The sequence below is a fragment of the Panthera onca genome, chromosome D3 (genome assembly GCF_046562875.1).
Source record: "Panthera onca isolate mPanOnc1 chromosome D3, mPanOnc1 haplotype 2, whole genome shotgun sequence".
Lineage (NCBI taxonomy): Eukaryota > Metazoa > Chordata > Mammalia > Carnivora > Felidae > Panthera > Panthera onca.
Window position 1 is genome coordinate 40,539,804 of NC_138350.1, and position 20,990 is coordinate 40,560,793.

A 20,990-nucleotide genomic window follows, 5' to 3' on the forward strand; every position below is an offset into this window, starting at 1 on the left:
TATCAGATAAAGGGTTAGTATCCAAAATCTGTAAAGAACTTATCAAACTCAACACCCAAAAACCAAATAATCCAGTGAAGAAATGGGCAAAAGAATAGATACGAATAGATACTTCTCCAAAGAAGACATCCAGATGGCCAACTGATACATGAAAAAATGCTCCACATCACTCATCATCAGGGAAATACAAATCAAAACCACAATGAAATACCCCTTCACCCCTGTCAGAATGGCTAACATTAACAACTCAGGCAACAACAGATGTTGGCGAGGATGTGGAGAAAGAGGATCTTTTTGCACTGCCCCTGGGAATGCAAACTGGTGCAGCCACTCTGGAAAACAGTATGGAAGTTCCTCAGCAAATTAAAAATAGAACTACCCTACGACCCAGCAATTGCACTACTAGGTATTTATCCAAGGGATACAGGTATGTTGTTTCGAAGGGGCACATGCACCCCAATGTTTATAGCAGCACTATCAACAATAGCAAAGTATGGAAAGAACCCAAATGTCCATTGACAGATGAATGGATAAAGATGATGTGGTATATATATATATGCAATGGAGTACTACTCGGCAATCCAAAAGAATGAAATCTTGCCATTTGCAACTATGTGGATGGATCGAGAGGGTATTATGCTAAGCAGAATTAGTCAGAGAAAGACAAATACCATGTGACTTCACTCATATGAGGATTTTAAGAGACAAAACAGATGAACATAGGGAAGGGAAGCAAAAATAATATACAAACAGGGAGGGGGACAAAACATAAGAGACTATTAAATATGGAGAACAGAGGGTTGCTGGAAGGATTGTGGGAGGGTGGATGGGCTAAATGGGTAAGGGGCATTAAGGAATCTACTCCTGAATTCACTGTTGTACTATATGCTAACTAACTTGGATGTAAACTAAAAATAATAAAGATAAAAAAATAAAAAATAAAATAAATAAAGATACTTCCATAGAGGACATAGTGACATTGAAAACAAGGTCGAATAACAAAGAGATTAAAATAATTGGGAAGAGACTGTGGGGTGCCTGAGTGGCTCAGTTGGTTAAGCAGTGACTCCTGATTTTGGCTCATGTTGTGATCTCATGGTTCATTAGTTCAAGCCCTGTGTCGGCCTCTGCGCCACAGTGCAGGGTCTGCTTTTGATTCTCTCCCTCTCTCTCTGTCCCCCTCTCCCACTCACTCTCTCTCAAAATAAATAAACAAAAAGTTTCTAAAAAATTGCAGAGATTGATTTCATCAAGCACGGGATTGAACATAAGATAAACAATAATAGATCATTGGAGTCCCTAAATGGAACTGGAGACTATGATAAATACTCTATGACAAAAAGATGGAACTAGAGGAAGTTACATGAAGGCAGGTTTTGGCCATTATAAGATAGAACCTTCTGGCAAGTAGCATTGTGCAACCATCAATGCTTTGAAGTAATTAAGGAATTTGGAAGCAGACCTATCCCTGAAAGTATTCAGACCAGGACTAGATACATCATCTACAAAAATGCTAAGGGAGAGGTGCCTGGGTGGCTCAGTAGGTTGTGTCCAACTCTTGATTTCGGTTCAGGTTATGATCTTATGGTTTGTGGGACTGGGCTCTGTGCTGACAGCATGGAGCCTGCTTGAGATTCTCTCCCTCTCTTCCTGCCCCTCCTTTGCTAGCTTACATGCACACTCTCTCAAGTAAATAAAAAAAAAAAAAAAAATGCCAGGGGCAGTATTCCCTACTGATTGAGAAGTTGAACTGTATGATATCTAAAGCCTTTTCTGACTCTAGGATTCTTAGAACTTTTAAACTGGAATAATATCTACCTCAATGGTGTAGACATGTGTTGTCCTTAGGAATTCAGAAGGAAACTGTATGTAAAGTGAGGTAAAATACGTTGAGTGAAAAGTGTCCTACAAATTTGCTGATCACTTTTGCCTCTTGAACATGTCTGAGATTGTGCTTAGGCAATCATTTTGGTTGAACTTAGTGCGTCTTTCCTTTCATTTCTAAAGTCACTATTAAATAATATTACATTAATAATACTTTAGTGGTGACTTTAAAGTAGTGCATCTCAAATTTTAATGTAAATACAAACAACTTGGGGGGCTTTTATTTTTTTTAAACTTTTAAAAAATGTTTTTATTTATTTTTGAGAGACAGAGAGAGACATGAGTGAGAGAGAGGCAGAAAGAGAGGGAGACACAGAATCTGAAGCAGGCTCCAGGCTCTGAGCTGTCAGCACAGAGCCTGATATGGGGCTTGAACTCATGAACAGTGAGATCGTGATCTGAGCTGAAGTCAGTTGCTTAACTGATTGAGCCACCCAGGCGCCCCAACTTGGAGACCTCTTAAAGATTCAGGTTTGGATTCTGATTTTTGGTTCAGTAGAACCAAAAGAACCAGTAGAACTTCTAGAATAAAATAGATGAAAAGCATAGTGATGTTGGCAAAGATTTCTTGTGTTTGGCAAAGATTCCTTAAATACTTCACAAAATGCAGAAAGTATAAAAGTAGAAATAAATTGGGCTTCATCAAAATTAACTTTTCCTCTTCAAAGGACACTATTAAGAAAATGAAAAGGCAAGCCATGGCTTGGAGAAAATATTTCCAAAACATGTAGGTCTTATACCTAGAACATATAAACAGCCTTGCAAATCAGTAATAAGAAACAACCCAGTAAAAATATGGGCAAATATTTGAAGATACACTCGTCATGAAATATATGGCTGACAAATAAGCAGATGAAAAAATGCTTAACATTAAGGAAGTGCATATTAATATCACAATGAGATAGGACCACACCCCTTTAGGTCCCTTTAGGATATCTAAAATTAAAGACTGACCATACTATATGTCGGTAAGGAAGTGAGCAACTGGGAAGTCTCATACACTGTAGGTAGGAACATATGGTACCATCACTATAGAAAATATTTTATGAATTTTATAAAAGTCAAATATGCCCCTACCTTGTATGAACTAGCCATTCCACTCCTAGGTGTTTACCTGAGAAATGAAAGCATATGTCCATACAAACACTTGAATGTTCATGACTTCCTTTGTAAGAAACTGTAAAGAACCCAAATACCCAACAGATGAATGGATAAACAAACTAAATATATTCATATAATGGAACACTAGTCAGCAAAAAGAAATGAACTACTGATATCCAGTGCAACCTGGACCTCCAAATAAACATAGATCTCAAAATATTCCGCAAGCCATGCAAACGTATATACTAAATTATTATACTACAGTAACAGAAAGGAGAGCAGTGCTTGTCTGGGGATAGGTGTGGGACAGCTGTCAGGGGCAAGAGAAAAGATTGCAAAAGGCCACAAGGAAACTTAGTGGTGATGGATATATTCATTAGTTTGTGATGATTTTCTAGGTGTATATGGATGTCAAAACTTACAAAAATTTAAATATGTATAGTTTATGTCAATACACTATAAAAGGTTCAGATTCTGATTCAGTAGGTGGGGCCAAGAGTGTTTTTAACCTAAAACACCAAATCCCAGGTGATGCTAATGCTGCAATTTCCATACCACAGTTGAGTGGTAAACCTCTTGAGCTGTCTTTGTAATAAACAGATGTGTCATTTGAGTGCATGATAGATACATATGGCCGGCACCATACTGGATAGTGCAGATAAAATATTTCCATCATTGAAGAAGGTTCTGCTGCATGTTAAGAGTCAAGATTCTTGACTACATTGGTGACTATTAATCGTGTCCTATTATCTCTCAATTATGACCTGTCTTTGTTCATCCCACTCACTCAGGCTGTGTGACCTCCTTTCACAAAGTTTTGCTGGAATTCCATTCTGGGCTCTTATATTGTGTACATTTTATTTTAACATGTTCTTCATTCTGACTTGCATTAGAGTTGTAATAAAGTTTGAATAGAAAGTTCAACTGGGGGCAGATGTCAGTTCAATTTAAGGAGCTTCCTAACAATTTAGACCTCCAAAAATCTTACCTTCCAACACGACTTCCTCACCATCCAAAACATACATATTTCACAGCTCCTGTGGCTGGCTGTAGTCAGAATTGTGTAATCTGTAAGTTCCTGTGTGGCTTCTACCGCTATGAAGAGGTGTCATCAGAGGTAAATGAGAACTTCTCTAGAAATGAATTCTCATCTCTAAATAAGGGGGATGAACAAGATTATTTTATTATTTCTTCTGATTCTCACATTCCATATTCTTCTGCTTATTTCAGAGTAATGGTAGCATGAAAACAGAAAGATTCTTGGCTCTGAATAAGGAGTGAGTTGGACCATGTTTTTAGTTAAAGAGTCCTGACATTTGTATAGTTTATACCAGGGACTGGCAAACTTTGTGTAAAGGGTCAGATAGCATACATTTTTGGCTCTGCAGGCCATATGGTCTCTGTCTCCTATAATAAACACTGCCATTGTAGTATGAAAACAGTCAGATATGTCAATGAATGGGTGTGACCATGTGGTCCAGTTTGTTGACTCCTGGTTTAGATGAGAATAACTATCTTCTGACCACCTGAAGTTCAGTTGAGAAATCAGGAAAAAACACACTTTATTGATATAATTTTATTAACTCTGGGTACATAATACAACTAGTCTTTCACACCTAAAGACAACAATCCAACAAGTTATCATAATTTCAGGTTATACATACTTTAAATTAACAAACTAGGTTTATAAAAGATATAAAAATATTTCACAGGCTTGGGAAGATATGGTCATGAGACTTCATTGTAAGGAGGAGTATAGGCTATGTTAAGAGATTTTTCGAACCTACAAAGGACATTTAAAAATTTACACTTGTTAATAAAGTTCTTGCTTAATTTTATCTTCATTCATCAGAAGCCTTAAGTAGAGCAGCTTTCTTTTTATACTTGTCTCCAATCTCTCTAATATTTTCCAAGAGATCTTCAGACATGTATTCTTCGTATTCTCTATCAACTTTAGCAATCTGCTCTTCAAGATGTTTCTAGTAGAAACAATAAACAATTGTTAATATAAAAAACATTAATTTCTTTCAAAGAATTTAATTGTGAAGTGTACAAACAAGCATGTAACAACTGTTAAGGGCAGGAGTAAAGGGGATGCTCTTGAATCTCCTTTTGTGCCCTTTCCTAATCATTTCCCCAGAGCCAAACACTCTCCTGAACAGTGCTTTGCTATTCTTTATACTTTACCCTCCACCTCACACAGATATGTATGTATGTAACTCTAAACAATATACTAGTTTAGTGGTACCTGGTTTTAACCTTCATATTTACTGAATGATATTAAATATAATATTCTTTGACTTTTTTCCACCCAGTATTTTGATTCACTGATGTTAATGTAGATAGTTTCAGTTTATTTATGTACTGCTACATAGTTTCTACTCATGAATATATCAACATTTACTTATCCATTTTACTACAAACGAATTTTTATTGGTTCCCAGGTATGGTAGGCTGAATAGCAGCCTATTCAAAGATGTCCATGGCCTAATCCCCAGAGCCTGTGAATATGTTATCTTTACACAGCAAAGGAATTTTACAGATGTGATTATGTTAAGGATATTAAGAAAAGGAGACTATTCTGCATTGTCCTGGTGGGTCCAATATAATCACAAGGGTCCTGGTAAGAGGTAATCAGCAGTGTGAGAGTCAGAGAGAAAATATAAAGACAGAAGAGAGGTCAGAGGGGATAGAAGATGCTGTGCTGTTGGCTTTGGAGATGAAAAGGGCACAAGCCAAGGAATGTAGTTGGCTCTAGAAAATGGAAAAAAACCAAACAGATTCCCCTCTAGAGTCTCTAGAAAGATTGTAGCCTGGGAGGCCCATTTTATACTCCTGACTTCCAGAAATATAAGGAAATAAATCTGTGTTGCTTTAAGCCATTAAGTTGGGGTAATTTGTTATAGCAGCAACAGGAAACTAATATAGGGTGTTTTCTCATGTGAATGATGGTTTAATGCTTTTGATATGGTGTGTGTACTTGCCAATAACCGGGTTGTTTTTTTACTATTTCAATTATACTGTAACAAATTACAATATACTAGATGGCTTAAAACAACAGGAATTTATTCTCTCATAGTTTTGGAGGCTTAAAGTCCAAAATCAAGATGCTGGCAGGGCCACTCTATCTCAAGGCTCTAGGGAAGAATCCTTTGCCTCTTACCAGCTTCTAGCAGTTCTGGGTAACACTTACCTTGCAGGTGTGTCACTCTAATTTCTGCCTCCATGTTCGCATGGACTATTATAAGGACATCAGTCCCTAGATTGAGGGCCTACTCTAATCTAGTATGACCTCGTCTTAACTACTACATCCACAAAGACTTTATTTTCAAATAAGGTCATGTTATGAGATTCTGGATAGACATGAATTTTGGGGGGAATACTAGCCAACGTAGTACAGTACCCCAGCACACAGTGTAAAAATTTAATTAAATACCTAGAATGGAACTGTACCATTTTATTGTCAAATTGTTTTCTAAAATTGTTAACATCAATTTAAAACCTGAGCAGTATAAATAAAAACTTGCAATTCTCCATATTCTTGCTGGCATTTAGTATTCTCAAACTTTTTTTTTTGCCAATTTCTTAAGGGTGGGAAGTGGTGTATCTTTTCATATGTTTATTGGCCATATTAGCTTTCTGTGAAATTCCCATTCAAGTCTTTTGCCCACTTTCTGCACTTATTTTCCAGAGGTCATTATGTATCTGGATGTTAATTCTTTATTAGTTGTTTTTTTTTTCCCTTTATTTATTAAAATTTTTTTTTAATGTTTATTTTGAGAGAGAGAGACACACACACAGAGAGAGAGAGAGAGAGAGAGAGAGAGAGAGAGAGAGAGAGAGAGAGAGATAGAAAGCACGCACAAGCAGAGAAGGGGCATAGAGAGGGGGAGACACAGAATCTGAAGCAGGCTCCAGGCTCCAAGCTGTCAGCACAGAGCCAGATGTCGGGCTCGGATTCACAAGCTGCGAGATCATGACCTGAGCTGAAGTCAGACGTTCTACTGACTGAGCCACCCAGGTACCCCTTCCCTTTATTTATCTGACAACGAGAGCGAGAGCAAGAGCAAGACTGCATGAGCAGGGGAGGGGCAGAAAGAGAGGGAGACAGAGAGAGGATCCCAAGCAGGCTCCACACTGTCAGCGCAGAGCCCAACACAGGGCTTGAATCCACGAGCCAGAGCTGAAATCAAGAGTCAGGAGGGGCGCCTGGGTGGCTCAGTCGGTTAAGCGTCCGACTTCAGCTCAGGTCACGATCTCGCGGTATGTGAGTTCAAGCCCCGCGTCGGGCTCTGTGCTGACCGCTCAGAGCCTGGAGCCTGTTTCAGATTCTGTGTCTTCCTCTCTCTCTGCTCCTCCCCTGTTCATGCTCTGTCTCTCTCTGTCTCAAAAATAAATAAATGTTAAAAAAACATTAAAAATAAAAACAAGTCAGGATACAACCTACTGAGCCACCCAGGTGCATCCCTTTATTAAGTTGTTTTATTTATTTATTTTTTTTAATTTTTTTTTTAACGTTTATTTATTTTTGAGACAGAGAGAGACAGAGCATGAACGGGGGAGGGGCAGAGAGAGAGAGGGAGACAGAACCGGAAGCAGGCTCCAGGCTCTGGGCCATCAGCCCAGAGCCCGACACCGGGCTCGAACTCACGGACGGTGAGATCGTGACCTGAGCTGAAGTCGGACGCTTAACCGACTGAGCCACCCAGGCGCCCCTATTAAGTTGTTTTAAAAAATATCATCTACTGTTTTGTGGCTTACCTTTCCACTCTTTATGTTTTGATATAGAGATCTTAATTTTAACAAAGCTGAGTTTATAAATAATTTGTGGTTTGTACTCCTTGTGTCTAATTTAAGAACTTTACAACTCCTGAGGTGTATATATAGTGCCCGTAATTCTTCTAAAAGTTAAAAATTTAGCCTCATGTTAATTTCTTAATCCATCTTGAAGGGATTTGTTTCTAGGGTTTAAGGTATGAATCCCAACTCCGTTAATTGAAAAATTCATTTCACCCCACTGGTTTGCAATAGTACCTCTCTCATAAATCAGTTTGTCTTTGCTCATCATCTATTTCTGTACTCTGAATCAGAGAGATTGGTTTATATGCATCAATACTACAATGGATTAGTTATTATAGCTTAACAACAATTTTTGAACATCTAAACAGACAAAAAAGATTTTGTGCCCCTTAAGAAGGAAGGAGTCTACAACAGGAGTCAGAAACCTCTTCCCGAAAAGGGCCAAATAATTTGGCTTTTGGACTGTATGTAGTTTGCTGTCTCCTAGTCTAGAATACCAAGCCACATGAGGACCTACATGAGGCTCAAATCAGCAACTGCTCAAAGAAACGCTTTGCCCCAGGGGAAAAATATCCCATCTAAAGATACCGTTAGATACAAACTCCTGTTTTCTTCAAACTTCACCAATTGTAAAATTTCCCCATATTAGGTTTTAAAGATGATTGGTAGACTTATGTGCTCCTTCCATACTTGCCAATTATGTGCCAACCATTATATGTTGTGAATGAATTTTTCTTTTAGGCATCTATTATACATTATCCTTTGGAGAATGAGAAAGTAATTACTCAAATAGTTTTCTGGTCTCTGGTTCAAAGTTAACAAATTAACTGGTTGAAAAAGAATCCATGGAAGGTTATAGAGCCATTAAGTGGCTGAATTAGGAAGAAGTAGGTAGAATCCAGGTTTTGTGATGTAGGATCCAGCATGTTTTTCCTAGTTCTTAGGAAAGTGAAGAGCACTGGCAAACAAGGAAATGCAGATCAATGTCTTTTAGCAGAAAGAGGGGAGGTAGGATATTGAGAACGAAAGCCGGCAAGAGAGGATAAAAAAGGGGCCAGCCAGATGTTGAGGCAGACACTCCTCTTGCATGCTTTTGGCTTCTGTAATCTTGCTTGCCTCTTGCATCAGCCAACTGTCTGCATAACACAATTGGTAGTGACCCCCCATGCAGCCAATAAAATGTTTCCAAGCACCCAGAAGCTAGTCAGGCATAAAAGAAGGCCAGCACCAGGGCTCAGGTGTTAGCCTTTGGAGAGGACTTTGCTGGGCTGGCACTGGTACAAAATAATCTGTCTTTTCTGATTCCCTGAGTGCATGTTGCTTCCCTCTAACTGGGTGCCAAGTATTTGCTGTAACATTTTTGGTGCGTTGGCCAGGAAGTCGACAGCCACGCTGGCCTGTTGAGCCACCACTGTTGGAGGCCAGCGGAGAGGCCACTTATCACCAGCCCATGTGACGGAAAGGAAGGCATATCCACGGGTGATTTCAGTGGACCCCGACCCTTGCTGGGCCTGACAACAGCCGGCCACCACTGCGCTTGAACGGACTCCAGGGGAATAGAAAAGGCCTGTTTCAGGATGTCAGATCGGTAAGTGTCCTGGGGACATCAGAGCGAGTTCAGGCTCACTCTAGAGGTGAAAGGGGAGCTTGATCACTTCCCGGGCGACAGAGGTACCACACAGAACAGGTAAGTCTTGGGTGGAAGTCTGTAATCTGTCTGAATGTGTGTGTTGAATGCCTGTGCTCCACGGTTTTGGCTACAGAGCTTGAGTGGGTCCTACCCTGAAATTCCGATGACCTCATATGGCTCAAGGCAGGATCCAAGTCAGGGGTTTATACTGACCTGCCAATACTAAGAGATGTCTAATCCCCATGAGGGGAGTGGCCAGGCAGATAAAACAACCTCTTCTCTAGTGTTTGTCTTGTGACACCGTACATTGGGAGGGACCCATCTAGGATACTAGGACTGGGGGAAATTCCTCAAAACCAACTGTTTTGGAGTATATGATTAAGAATTTTAAAAAGGGATTTTCAGGTGACTATGGGGTCAAATTGACCCCCGGGGAAATTACACACCCTTTGTGAATTAGAATGGCCTACGTTCGGTATATGCTGGCCCCCTGAAGGCACCCTAGATGTCCCCACAGTCCGAGCTGTTTATAAAGTAGTTACTGGAGACCCGGGCCGCCAGAACCCATTCCCATACATCGATCAATGGCTGGAAATAGCCCAAGTCAAGCTTCCTTGAGTCCGGTTCTGCGTTAATAGTAAGGGACAATGAAGGGTCTTAGTGCCACGGGCCGAGAAGAAGACCTCACAGCAGAAAAAATTGCCCCCCATCCTCCAGGAAAATTCAGAAGTTCTTCCATTTCCACCACCATATGCCCCCAGCACCCCATCAATTGAGGGAGGGAAACCTCGCCTGCCTGACAGTCTACTCCCGTCAGTCTTGTCTCTGCCAGCAGCCAGTCCACCCCAACCAGACACCTGAACCGGTAGGAAGATGCCTTAGGTCAACAGCTCAAGGTCCAAGGTCCCTAATGGTAATTCAGATGCCACTGTGGGAGACTAGGGGAGACTAGGATGCCACTTATGGGATCCTATAAGAGGGGGGATCAATTTTCTACTACCAACCATTCTTCACTACTGACCTCCTCAACTGGAAACAGCACATACTGCCCTACTCTGAGAAGCCGCAGGTGATGATAGATCTCCTAGAATTCATATTTCAGTCTCACTTCCCTGCTTGGGTTGACTGTAAGCAGCTTCTGCTCACCCTTTTCAACACAGAAGAGCACCAATGAATAGTCACCGAAGCCAGAAAAAGGCTCCAGACTCAGGCACCAGATGGACAACTAGACTTTGAGGCTCGGGCATGGGAGGCTATGCCCGAAAAGAACCCTGCTGGGACCCCAAAACACAGAAGTGGGAAGGGCCAGATTAGAAAGATACTGACTCGTTTCCCTCCAAGGGGTAAAAGCAGGGGCCAAAAGCCCACCAACATGGCAAAGGTATCTGAGGTCCTAAAAAGCAGAAGAGAGTACAGCTGACTTCTATGAAAGATTACGTGAAGCCTTCAGATTTTACACTCCATTCGACTCAGAAGCCCCCCAAAACCAGCACATGGTCAATATTACCTTCATGGGATAGGCCCAAAGTGACGTTAGACAGAAGTTCCAAAAATTGGAAGGATTCTCTAGAAAGAATCCCACTGAACTATTGAAAATTGCCAACAAGGTTTTTGTAAATTGGGATTGAGTTGCTAGAAAGGAGGCAGACCAAAGAGTGAAACAAAAGGCAGCTCTGCTGGTCACAGCCTTGGGGCGACCATCCCCCCTAGAAGGGGCCCCACGGAAACCACAAGGGATTCAAGAACAAAAATGAAGGGCGCCACGGGAACAGGATCAATGTGCCTACTGCAAGGAATCTGGACACTGGAAAAATGAATGCCCCAAATGCCAAAAGGGAAAAAAAACCCAAAAACTTCTGCTCCAGCCTGCCACTACTAACCAGAACCACCCAAGGCTGACCTGATTGGACTGGCAGGAGTGGACTCTGATTAGGAAGAAATGGCTTTATCCAACTGGACCCCCATGAGCCCATGGTCAAAATGAAGCCCAAGGCCAGACAATAGACTTCATGGTCGACGCTAGGGCTGAACACTCTGTGTGACACAGAAGGTGGCACCTCTCTCTGGTCGAGAAGTCACCATCATAGGAGTCACTGAGATGCAAACCTGAAGGACATTTTGTGGTCCCCAACAATGCCAGCTGGGTGGTCACCAAGCAGTTCATGAATTCCTGTATCTACCTGACTGCCTGGTCTCACTGTTATGTAGAGACCTCCTTGACAAGTTGGGTGCAGGAATATCCTTCACTTTGGATAGAGAGATACAATTGTGCCTAAATGAAAAGACCCAGCCCATGATTTTGTCCCTGATGATTCCACGAGAAGAGGAACGGAGATTATACACTTCCCCTCCTAGTGAGCCAACTGCGGCCCCCAAGCTAGAAGCTGAATTCCCTTCAGTTTGGGCAGAAGGAAACCACCATGGTCTGGCAAAAAAAACACCCCCTAATATTAACTGACCTAAAGCCAGAGACTCAACCAGTCAAAATACACCAATATATGGTCCCACGGGTGGCACACCTGGGGATCAAGACACACTTGGACAGTGTACTCAAATGGGGACTTCTAAAATGATGTCAGTCCCCATGGAATACTCCCCTGCTGCCTGTGAAAAAGCCTGGGACAAATGATTACCGCCCTGTACAGGACCTAAGAGCAATTAATGAAGCAGTCATCACACTGCATTCAGGGTTGCCTAACCCATACACTCCACTAGGACTCATACCCTCTGAGGCAGGATGGCTCACATGTCTGGATTTAAAGGACATCTTCTTCTGTCTCTAGCTAAGGCCTAATTGTCAACTCCTATTTGCCTTTGAATGGGAAAACCCTACCACAGGGGCACAGGAACAATTCATTTGGACTAGGCTGCCATAAGGATTCAAAAATTCACCAAACTTGTGGGGCGCTGCCATCTGACTTAGCCAGGTTTCCGGGATGGGACTCCTCCAATAAATAAATGGACAATTTCCTGCTAGCCAGTTGCATGCAAACCAAAAGCTGGGAGGAACCAGGGCCCTACTCAGGCTACTATCAGAGGCGGGATACTGGGTATCAAAGAAAAAGGCACGAATCTGTCAACAGGAAGTTAAGTATTTGGGCTTCAAAATTACCCAAGGTAAATGGATGGTGGGAGCCAAAAGGAAACAGGCAGTCTGTGCCATTCTAGTTCCCACTACCCGTGGGCAGATCTGAGAGTTCCTGGGAGCAGCAGGATTCTGTTGAATATAGATCTCAGGGTTCTCGGAGTTGGCTAGACCTCTATATGAAGCACTAAAGGGGGGGAAGAAAGGGCACCCCTTTTTTGGGACCCTAATCAAGAAGAGGTATTCAAGACCATAAAAACAAAACTTACAGAGGCACCAGCCTTGGGACTCCCAGATGTACCATGAGACTTCAACCTGTTCGTACATGAAAGCAATGGGGTAGCCCTGGGGGTTCTCACCCAGGAATTTTGTTGGACCTTGGCAAAGACCAGTGGCATACCTTTCAGAGCAGACTGACTCAGTTGCAGTAGGATGGCCACCCTGTTTGAGGGCCCTGGTAGCCACCACACTTTTAATCAAGGCAGCAGATAAACTCATGTTGGGACAAAACCTAAACATTAAGGTTCCCCATTCTGTTATTACCATGATGAATGCCAGAGGGCAACACTTGCTAACTCATGCTGGGATGACACAATATCAGGGACTACTATAGGAAGACCCATGAATAAGACTGGAAGCCGTAAAAACTCTAAACCCTGTCACTTTCTTGCTGGCAGCGGTGGGGCCCCCAGAGCATGATTGTTTAGAGGTACTTGATGAAGTATATTCTAGCTGACCCGAACTATCAGACAGGCCCTTACAAAATCCTGACCTCATCCTGTACACTGATGGCAGCAGCTTCATGAATGAAGGCAAAAGACATGCCAGTTATGCAGTAATCTCTGATTTTGAGGTCATAGAAGCAAAGGCCCTTCCACAAGGGTGGTCAGCCCAAAGAGCAGCTGTGGGCCCCAATGAGAACACTAGAACTCAGTAAAGACAAATGGGTCAACATACACACTGACTTGTGCTATGCCTTTGCCACTTTACATATACATGGGGCTCTCTACAAGGAGAGGACTTTTGACCGCAGGAGGAAAAGAAATAAAAAATCGGGAAGAAATCCTGAAAATATTAAGTGCAGTCTGGGAACTAAGGGAAGTAGCAGTCATTCACTGCAAGGGACACGAAAGAGAAAAAGACTCAGTGGCAGAAGGAAATGATGGGCAGACGTTGCAGCTAAACAAGCAGCAGGAGAACAAACAACACCTTCGAAAATCATGCTGGTCCTGGAACTGCCAACTTCTCCAAGGTACACAATCCAAGAAACAAAATGGCACAACAGGAAAAGGGAAGCCAGACAAAAGAAAGATGGTGGGTACTTCTAGACCAAAGAGTATATATATGGGAACAGCTAGCCCACCAGGTGGCTCTCCCAAAAGCATGAGCTCACCCGCCTAGGAAAAACCGCCCTTGAAATCTTACTGAGCTGTTACTATGTAATTGCTCGACTCCCATCCCTCTGTACCTCGATCTCTCAACACTGCCCCTCTATGCTCAAAATAACGCTAAATAAGGCCCTAATGGGCTCATGGGAATCTAATGCTGTGGTCAAGCATCCTTTGAAGATTTGGAGGTGGACTTTACCAAAATAAGACCCAGTGGAGGATACAAATTTCTTCTGGTATTCATCTGCACATTTTCAAGTTGGGTTGAGGCCTACCCCACACGCACCGAAAAAGCAAGAGAAGCCACTAACGCTCTGCTAAGGGGTATCATTCCCAGACATGGAATGCCGTTAACCATAGGCTCAGACAACGGCCCAACCTTTGTGCCCAAGGTGCTGCAACAAGTCCAAAACCCTAGGTATCCAATGGAACTTACATGCAGCCTACCGGCCCCAGAGTTCAGGGAAAGTGGAATGTGTGAACCAGACCCTTAATTAGCCATGGCCAAACTATGTCAGGAAACTAACTTGCCCTGGCCAGATATACTACCCCTAGTTCTCTGAATATGCTGTACACCACAGACAAAAATAGGATTCTCCCCTTTTGAGATCCTATACAGAAGACCCCTCCTACTAGTCAAATTCAGGGGACACTTGACAGAGCTAGGGAATTTGGAAATACAAAAACAACTAAAAGGATTAGGGAAAACTATATTTGAGATACACAGATGGGTGACAGACAAGATACCCATTTCCCTAGGAATAACTGTACACCCTCAAAAACCTGGGGATCAGGTTTGGATAAAAGATCGGCAGGGAACCAATGAAACCTACCTGGAAGGGACCCTATTTAGTTGTGCTAACCATGCCCATAGCCCTCAAGGTTGCAGGACTAACTGCCTGGATCCACTGTTCACGAGTAGAGGCAGCCCATCTGTCACCTGATAACCACTTGGAATGGAAAGTAACTGCTAATCAGAAAAGTCCTCTACAGATCACCCTTAAGAAGATGGCAGACGATAAGCAGCCTGCGGCCAACACCTGAGAACACTCTATAACCAGAAGCTTAAGGAAATCATGAAGTGACCTAAATGAATTACAGCAACTCGTTCTCTCAAATTTCATTGTCATCCCTATTTCTCTTTCCATACTTGTTGTTATACTCTTTGCTGTAGGGGCCGACACAAGTTATTCCTGCAGGTTGGCAGCTCAGTCACAAACCCTTGTTTAGCCTCCCTCTACTTATTAGTGTCAGGATGCCTTATTCTCCTTAGCTGTATATGATCTGAATTGTGATTGATGTCTTTCTCTGCATGTTTGTTCTCTGCCTTTATAACTGTCTCCTACCTCAGGATGGAATCATTCTCTCCAATGCTGAATCAGCCTTGTCTCCTATCCCTGTTGCACATATACCTGTTCCTAACATGCTCAAAAGGAATCTTCTCCACTTACCAACCGTGTACTTGTTCCACTTACCACTGCCACTCTTGGAACCTTCCTCCCTGACTGGAGGGATGTGTCAAAGGATCTTCTGCTGTCTTTTGCCTCCATGAGGGAAAGCCCTACATTACAGGCCCAGTTGCCCTATTACTCCACTATCTCTTCCTCTGCTCATATTCCCTTCCTTATTCCCATTCCTTCTCTTGCTCTCTGGCCATAAAAGATGAGATAATACCATGCCTCTGTGCCATTGTTTATCCCCACCTGCCAGACAGATGTTATAATACCAGGAGGATCACTACCTTAACAGGAATGGGAGAACTTACTGGATGGGAAAAATAAAAATAAGACGCTATTGGGGGCTGCCTGATCCAATCTGCTCTGATGTTCTCCATGCCTGTTGGGTCACCGCTAACCCAACCTATTGGCCTTTGCCTAGACTTGAATTGGGCAGACCACCTGATTTAGATCCCTGTCTGCACCAGATGTTGAGTACAACTCATCACCTCCTCAATGATACCAATCCCAGTCTGGCCAGAGCCTGATGGCTCTGTTTTCCACAGGCCCCGCGCCCCTTTAAGCAGCTACTCCAATCACACAGGCAACTGTAAATGTTACCCTATTAACTCCTCAACCACTTATTATCATAAATTATCCAAGGACCTAATGGATGACATAGAATGAGTGGCCAAATGTCTTGTGGTTTTACAGGATCAAGTAGACTCCTTAGCAGCGGTAGTCTTATAAGACAGGAGAGGGCTAGACCTGTTAACTCCTGAAAAAGGAGGACAGTGTCTCTTCCTAAATGAGTAATGCTGCTTCTATGTTAACCAATCAGGGATAGTGAGAGATATGGCCCAACAACTAAGGGAGTGGATCATCACACGGAGGCAAGAATTAGCAGACTCATGGAACTCTTGGAGCAACATATGGAACTGGGCATCCTGGATCCTCCCTTTAGCTGGTCTTCTCCTAATGCTTTTCATAGCCCTCCTGTTTGGTCCTTATATTCTGAACATGCTAACCAGGTTTGTTTCCTCTGGCCTAGAAGCTATAAACTCCAGATGATGCTCCAGTTGGACCATTATAGCTGTCATTACTCCCCATTGGATGAAGAACCCTACCTATCACACCCCTCCCTTTGACGCCCCTGTTCAGCAGGAAGAAGCCAGAATGGTTTTTGCCCCTCCTCCTGTGACAGCAAGGGGTTCCCTGGTCCCCACAAACTGATTTTCTCTAAGGCTACAGAAGCCTGAGAATCAAGAGGGGGTAATGAGAAGGAATGAGGGCAAGAGCAGATAAAAAAGGGGCCAGCCAGATGTCTGAGGCTGGATACTCCCCTTGCATGCTTTTGGCTTCTGTAATCTTGCTTGCCTCAGTTGCATCAGCCAGCTGCCCGTGTAGTACAACCGATAGCACCCCACCCCACGGTGCAGCCAATAGAATGTTTCCAAGTGCCTAGAAGCTAGCCAGGCATGAAAGAAGGCCAGCACCAGGGCTCAGGGCTCAGCCTTTGCAGGTGACTCCGCAGGGCTAGCACTGGTGCAAAATAAACAGTCTTTTCTGCTTTTCCAAGTGTGTGTCACTTGTCTCTTTCTGGGTGTCACGTATTTGCTGTAACAATACCATATGTTCTGTTTTCAATAAATGGAAGACTGTCAATGTGATATAATGAGTTTTTTTCCTCTTAATCCATTCACAATTGGAAATATATTGCCATCTAAAAAACTACCCAGGAATTTTAAAGTTTAGCATTTGCCTTGGCTTTTGGACTCCGTACAGCAGATTGGAGGAATAGTGTTATTGTTGAACTTTCAAGCTATGCTTCGTGTTTCCTAAGTACTCTATTCAATATTTTATAAGTACTCTACATGAAATTAACAGAGAGGAAAAATATTTGTCATAACACATGTTCTTTCATTTTAGTGGATTCTAAAGTGTGTTGGTATGTTTTCTGTATGCAGAATGTGGCTTGGCACATCATGATATAATAAATATCATTATATGCTGTTTATGTGAAAAAAACAGATTACTTTATGAAATGCACAGATGTCCCCTTACCATACCACTAAACAAGATTCTTCTGATAAATTTTCACTAGAACATATTTTCCATAGAAATGCAATTTATCATTTGTATCTGTAGAAGCAAAACGGAAATATCATTTTAAAAAGCTTTCTTAGCATGTAGGAGAGACCTTCATACACTTACCTCTACAGACCCTACATGTGTAGCAACCATCTCTAAAAGACGCTGCAAGTTATTTCCCACTTTTCGTCTTTCTTCAGTTGTGGTCTGCACAACTAGTTGGTATCTGTAGAATAAACAGTCTTGTTTGTGTTGCTTAGGAAAAAACTTAATGTATCAGTCCTAGTTAGCTCACTTCTTTTCATATTCAATAAGACCACGTTGTGATTGTATATGTGCTGTTTGCTTCTCAACCATTGAAACCAAAAAACATTTTCAAAGATCCTTTGCAAGCAACAAAACAATACAGCACCAAAACCTCATGCTTTAACATATAAAACCTGGGAGCAAATGGTCTTAATTGAATCTCCAAAAAGACTGTAAACTTAAGTGCTTTCAGGGGCAAGGCATTAAATACATTTGAATGGGGGAGTGGGAGTCTTACCTTTAGGCATGCAAATTCAAATTAAAAACAAAAACTGCAAGCCAAAAAACCCTTCAGCTGAGTTTTTTATCCCTAAACTACAAATAAGCAAATGAAGAGGTATGATTTTCTGAAGGGTTGTACTTCTAACCTAAAAGCGAAATTTTTTTAGTTGAGGGCCCCTTTATTGAAACTTTAGAAAAAAGAGCATATGGATTACCTATTCGGTATGTTGATTTTACATAGGTTGCACGAGAGAATTATATACAGAAAGGCAGAATATTCTTTCAAAAAGGGATGTCGCTATTTTAGTTACTGTTAATAAAAAATGTGGCTAAAACTTTTCCTATGTAAGGTTTAAAATAAGGGAAACCAAGAGAGAAAACTTGACAGTGTGTAATTTGATAATGAAGAACTTCTAAGAAATGTAACATAATATATACAGTTATGCTACTTGTTTGGAAATATGTATTTGTTCCAACTGGACTGATATATTATGTAGCAATTTGAGCATAATGCAAAATTTGTATTTGCTTATGCCATTTCCTTCCTTCTTTTTTTTTTTTTTTTAAGTTTATTTATTTATTTTTATACTCTCTACACCCAACGTGGGGCTCAAACGCACAGTCCTGAGATTAAGAGTTGCATGCTCTTCCAACGGAGGCAGCCAGGCATTCCTATATGCCTTTACCTTCTTGAGAAACACTAAGTGAACGTAGAAAGCTGTACTCAGCTGAATCCAGATGCAAAGGAATACACAAAACACATTAGCCCACAAATGTGTGTGTGTACCAGCTCTGTCAGTTCATTGCATTGTGTGATGAGCCACATGCATCCACATCTGGTGTTCAATATTTCCATCTGAGGGGCACCTGGGTAGATCAGTTGGTTAAGTGTCCGACTTTAGCTCAGGTCATGGTTTGTGAGTTCAAGCCCCACACTGGGTCTGTCAGTGCAGAGCCTGCTTCAGATCCTCTGTCCGCCTCTCTATCCATCCCCAGCTTGTACTCACTCTCTCTCAAAAATAAATAAAAACATTAAAAAAAAACTTTCCATCTGATTTTAGGTAATCCTCCTTCCACCCCATCTCAATAATTTACAAGCTGCAACCTTTTGAATGCTCATTTCCATAGGCAAACTTCAAGTCTTTTTAAGATAAAGTGCCATATTTATCATAGCATTTATGTATTTCTTAACCATTTACAATGTGTACAATTGTGCTAACATTTTTGTTAGGTTCCTATCTTTTGTTTGTGTGTCACTGACAGAGATTTTGAGTGTTGTGCCCTAATCCCAATTTTCCTATAAATCCTGATTTTTTATTGCATGATTTTGTGGTGCCTATTATGAGGACACAAGTTGTGTTATAGAACGATTGTATGATTTATAGTATATAGTTTACTATATAATACATGTGATCTCTAGAAAGTATACATATCTTAAAAATACTAACAAATAGCCAAAGTATTTAAATTGATTTAAAATTTTATGTTGTTTTCAGGGTTTAAAAGTTATTTATTAATTAGATCTAAAAATAAATGATTCCTGGGGCACCTGGGTGGCTCAGTCTTGTTATGCATCTGACTCCTGGTTTCGGCTCAGGTCATGATCTCACTATTCATGGGATGGAGTCCTGCATCAGGCTCTGTGCTGACAGCATGCAGCCTGCTTGGGATTCTCTCCCCCTCTCTCTTTGCCCCTCCCCTGCTTGCACGCATGTGTTCTCTCAAAATAAATAAATAAAAACATTTAAAAAGGAATGATTTTTTATAATAGTTGCAGAATATATTTGTTTAGGGACAGTATCTCAAGTTATAAGCTGCTTTCATGTAAGTACTGTTCATTACTCCTTCTCCCTCAAATAGTTCTATAATATAAATCAAAGCAAATAAATGAAGATCTAGTAAAAAGTTAAATAATTAACCTGAAAATACACATTATAAATCTTGGTGACATAAACTTACTCTCGCTGAATAGCATCTAATTCATTCATAGCTTCACTGAGGCCCTCGTTAACAGCACTCTCCAGCAGGTGCTTGTGCTTCTCCAAGGACTCCAGCTCATTGGCACATTTTTTGTCCTCTTCTTCAGCTTCCTATCAAGATAAAGCCACCCTTGTGGTTTCTGATACTCAAGTTCTATATACTCCATATACTATGTATACTCCACGTACCATATATATGTGAAGCATTGAAAAAAATCAGGTTGCATCACCATTTGTATTCTCAGAATGTGTACTATTTTACATGTAAGAGACTTTAAAATGCTCCGTTGGGAATTTTATAGTGTCAACCTAAATGCAATCTAAATGTGACCTTCTCAACAGGACTGTATAGAATTCACTCAGCAGTATTTTCAAGTATGTACTACAGGAAATCTTATGATACTGATTTGAATTTTTCCTATGATCATCAAAAAGGCCTTTTATATAGGCAAAAATGTGGGTCACTTTCATACTACTTTTATTTCACAAGTGTATTAATTATGCACAGGCAAAGGAGCTCAGGGTCATCAATTCTTAGGTTTCTCAAAATGAAATATGAGAGCCTTTCACTGAAGTGCTTTAAGAGAATAAACTGAGGTACTGTCATGGAGAACATATGAAAAAATACAAATGATTACCAGTTGCCTCATATTTCACATGTAGATCACATTACCGTGGCATATTTTCTAAAAATTTTACCCTGCCTAACAAAATGTATAGTCCCTAAACATAATACAGTACAAGGCCAAGAGATAAGTTTTCAATTCCTGCTACTTTTTTGGTGTAACCAAGTAAATAATATTGGTATGACTAAAATTTTCACCTAAATTGGATAGGTGGTAATGAACAGTCATATGAGTGCTTCCCTAAGTAAAATGCTGGCCAGAAAGGGGATGAATTAGAGGCGGTGGGAAATGAACCCACATTCTAGATTTCATACAAATGGTCTTTGAAATTTGGCCAAGATAGTCAGTTTGCAATGACTCTTTACAGGCTATCCCACATACACAGGCCTTACTGGAGGTTTATGCTTTAGGAGTACTTAACACTAAATCTCTATAAAAGGTA

At 41.2% G+C, this 20,990-nt stretch overlaps 1 protein-coding gene across 1 annotated transcript in view; it reads right to left on the reverse strand.

Annotated features, from left to right (window-relative positions):
* Positions 1 to 4,545: 4,545 nt before the first annotated feature.
* Positions 4,546 to 20,990, reverse strand: part of NDC80 (NDC80 kinetochore complex component) — a 62,535-nt gene continuing 46,090 nt past the window's right edge. Inside the window, exons 15-17 of the mRNA XM_060613374.3 lie at positions 19,903 to 20,033; positions 17,539 to 17,641; positions 4,546 to 4,964 (exon numbers count right to left, since the gene is read on the reverse strand). Of these exons, the coding sequence (XP_060469357.2) occupies positions 4,827 to 4,964; positions 17,539 to 17,641; positions 19,903 to 20,033 (372 nt within the window). The 3' untranslated portion in view covers positions 4,546 to 4,826. The remainder of the gene's footprint in view (positions 4,965 to 17,538; positions 17,642 to 19,902; positions 20,034 to 20,990) is intronic.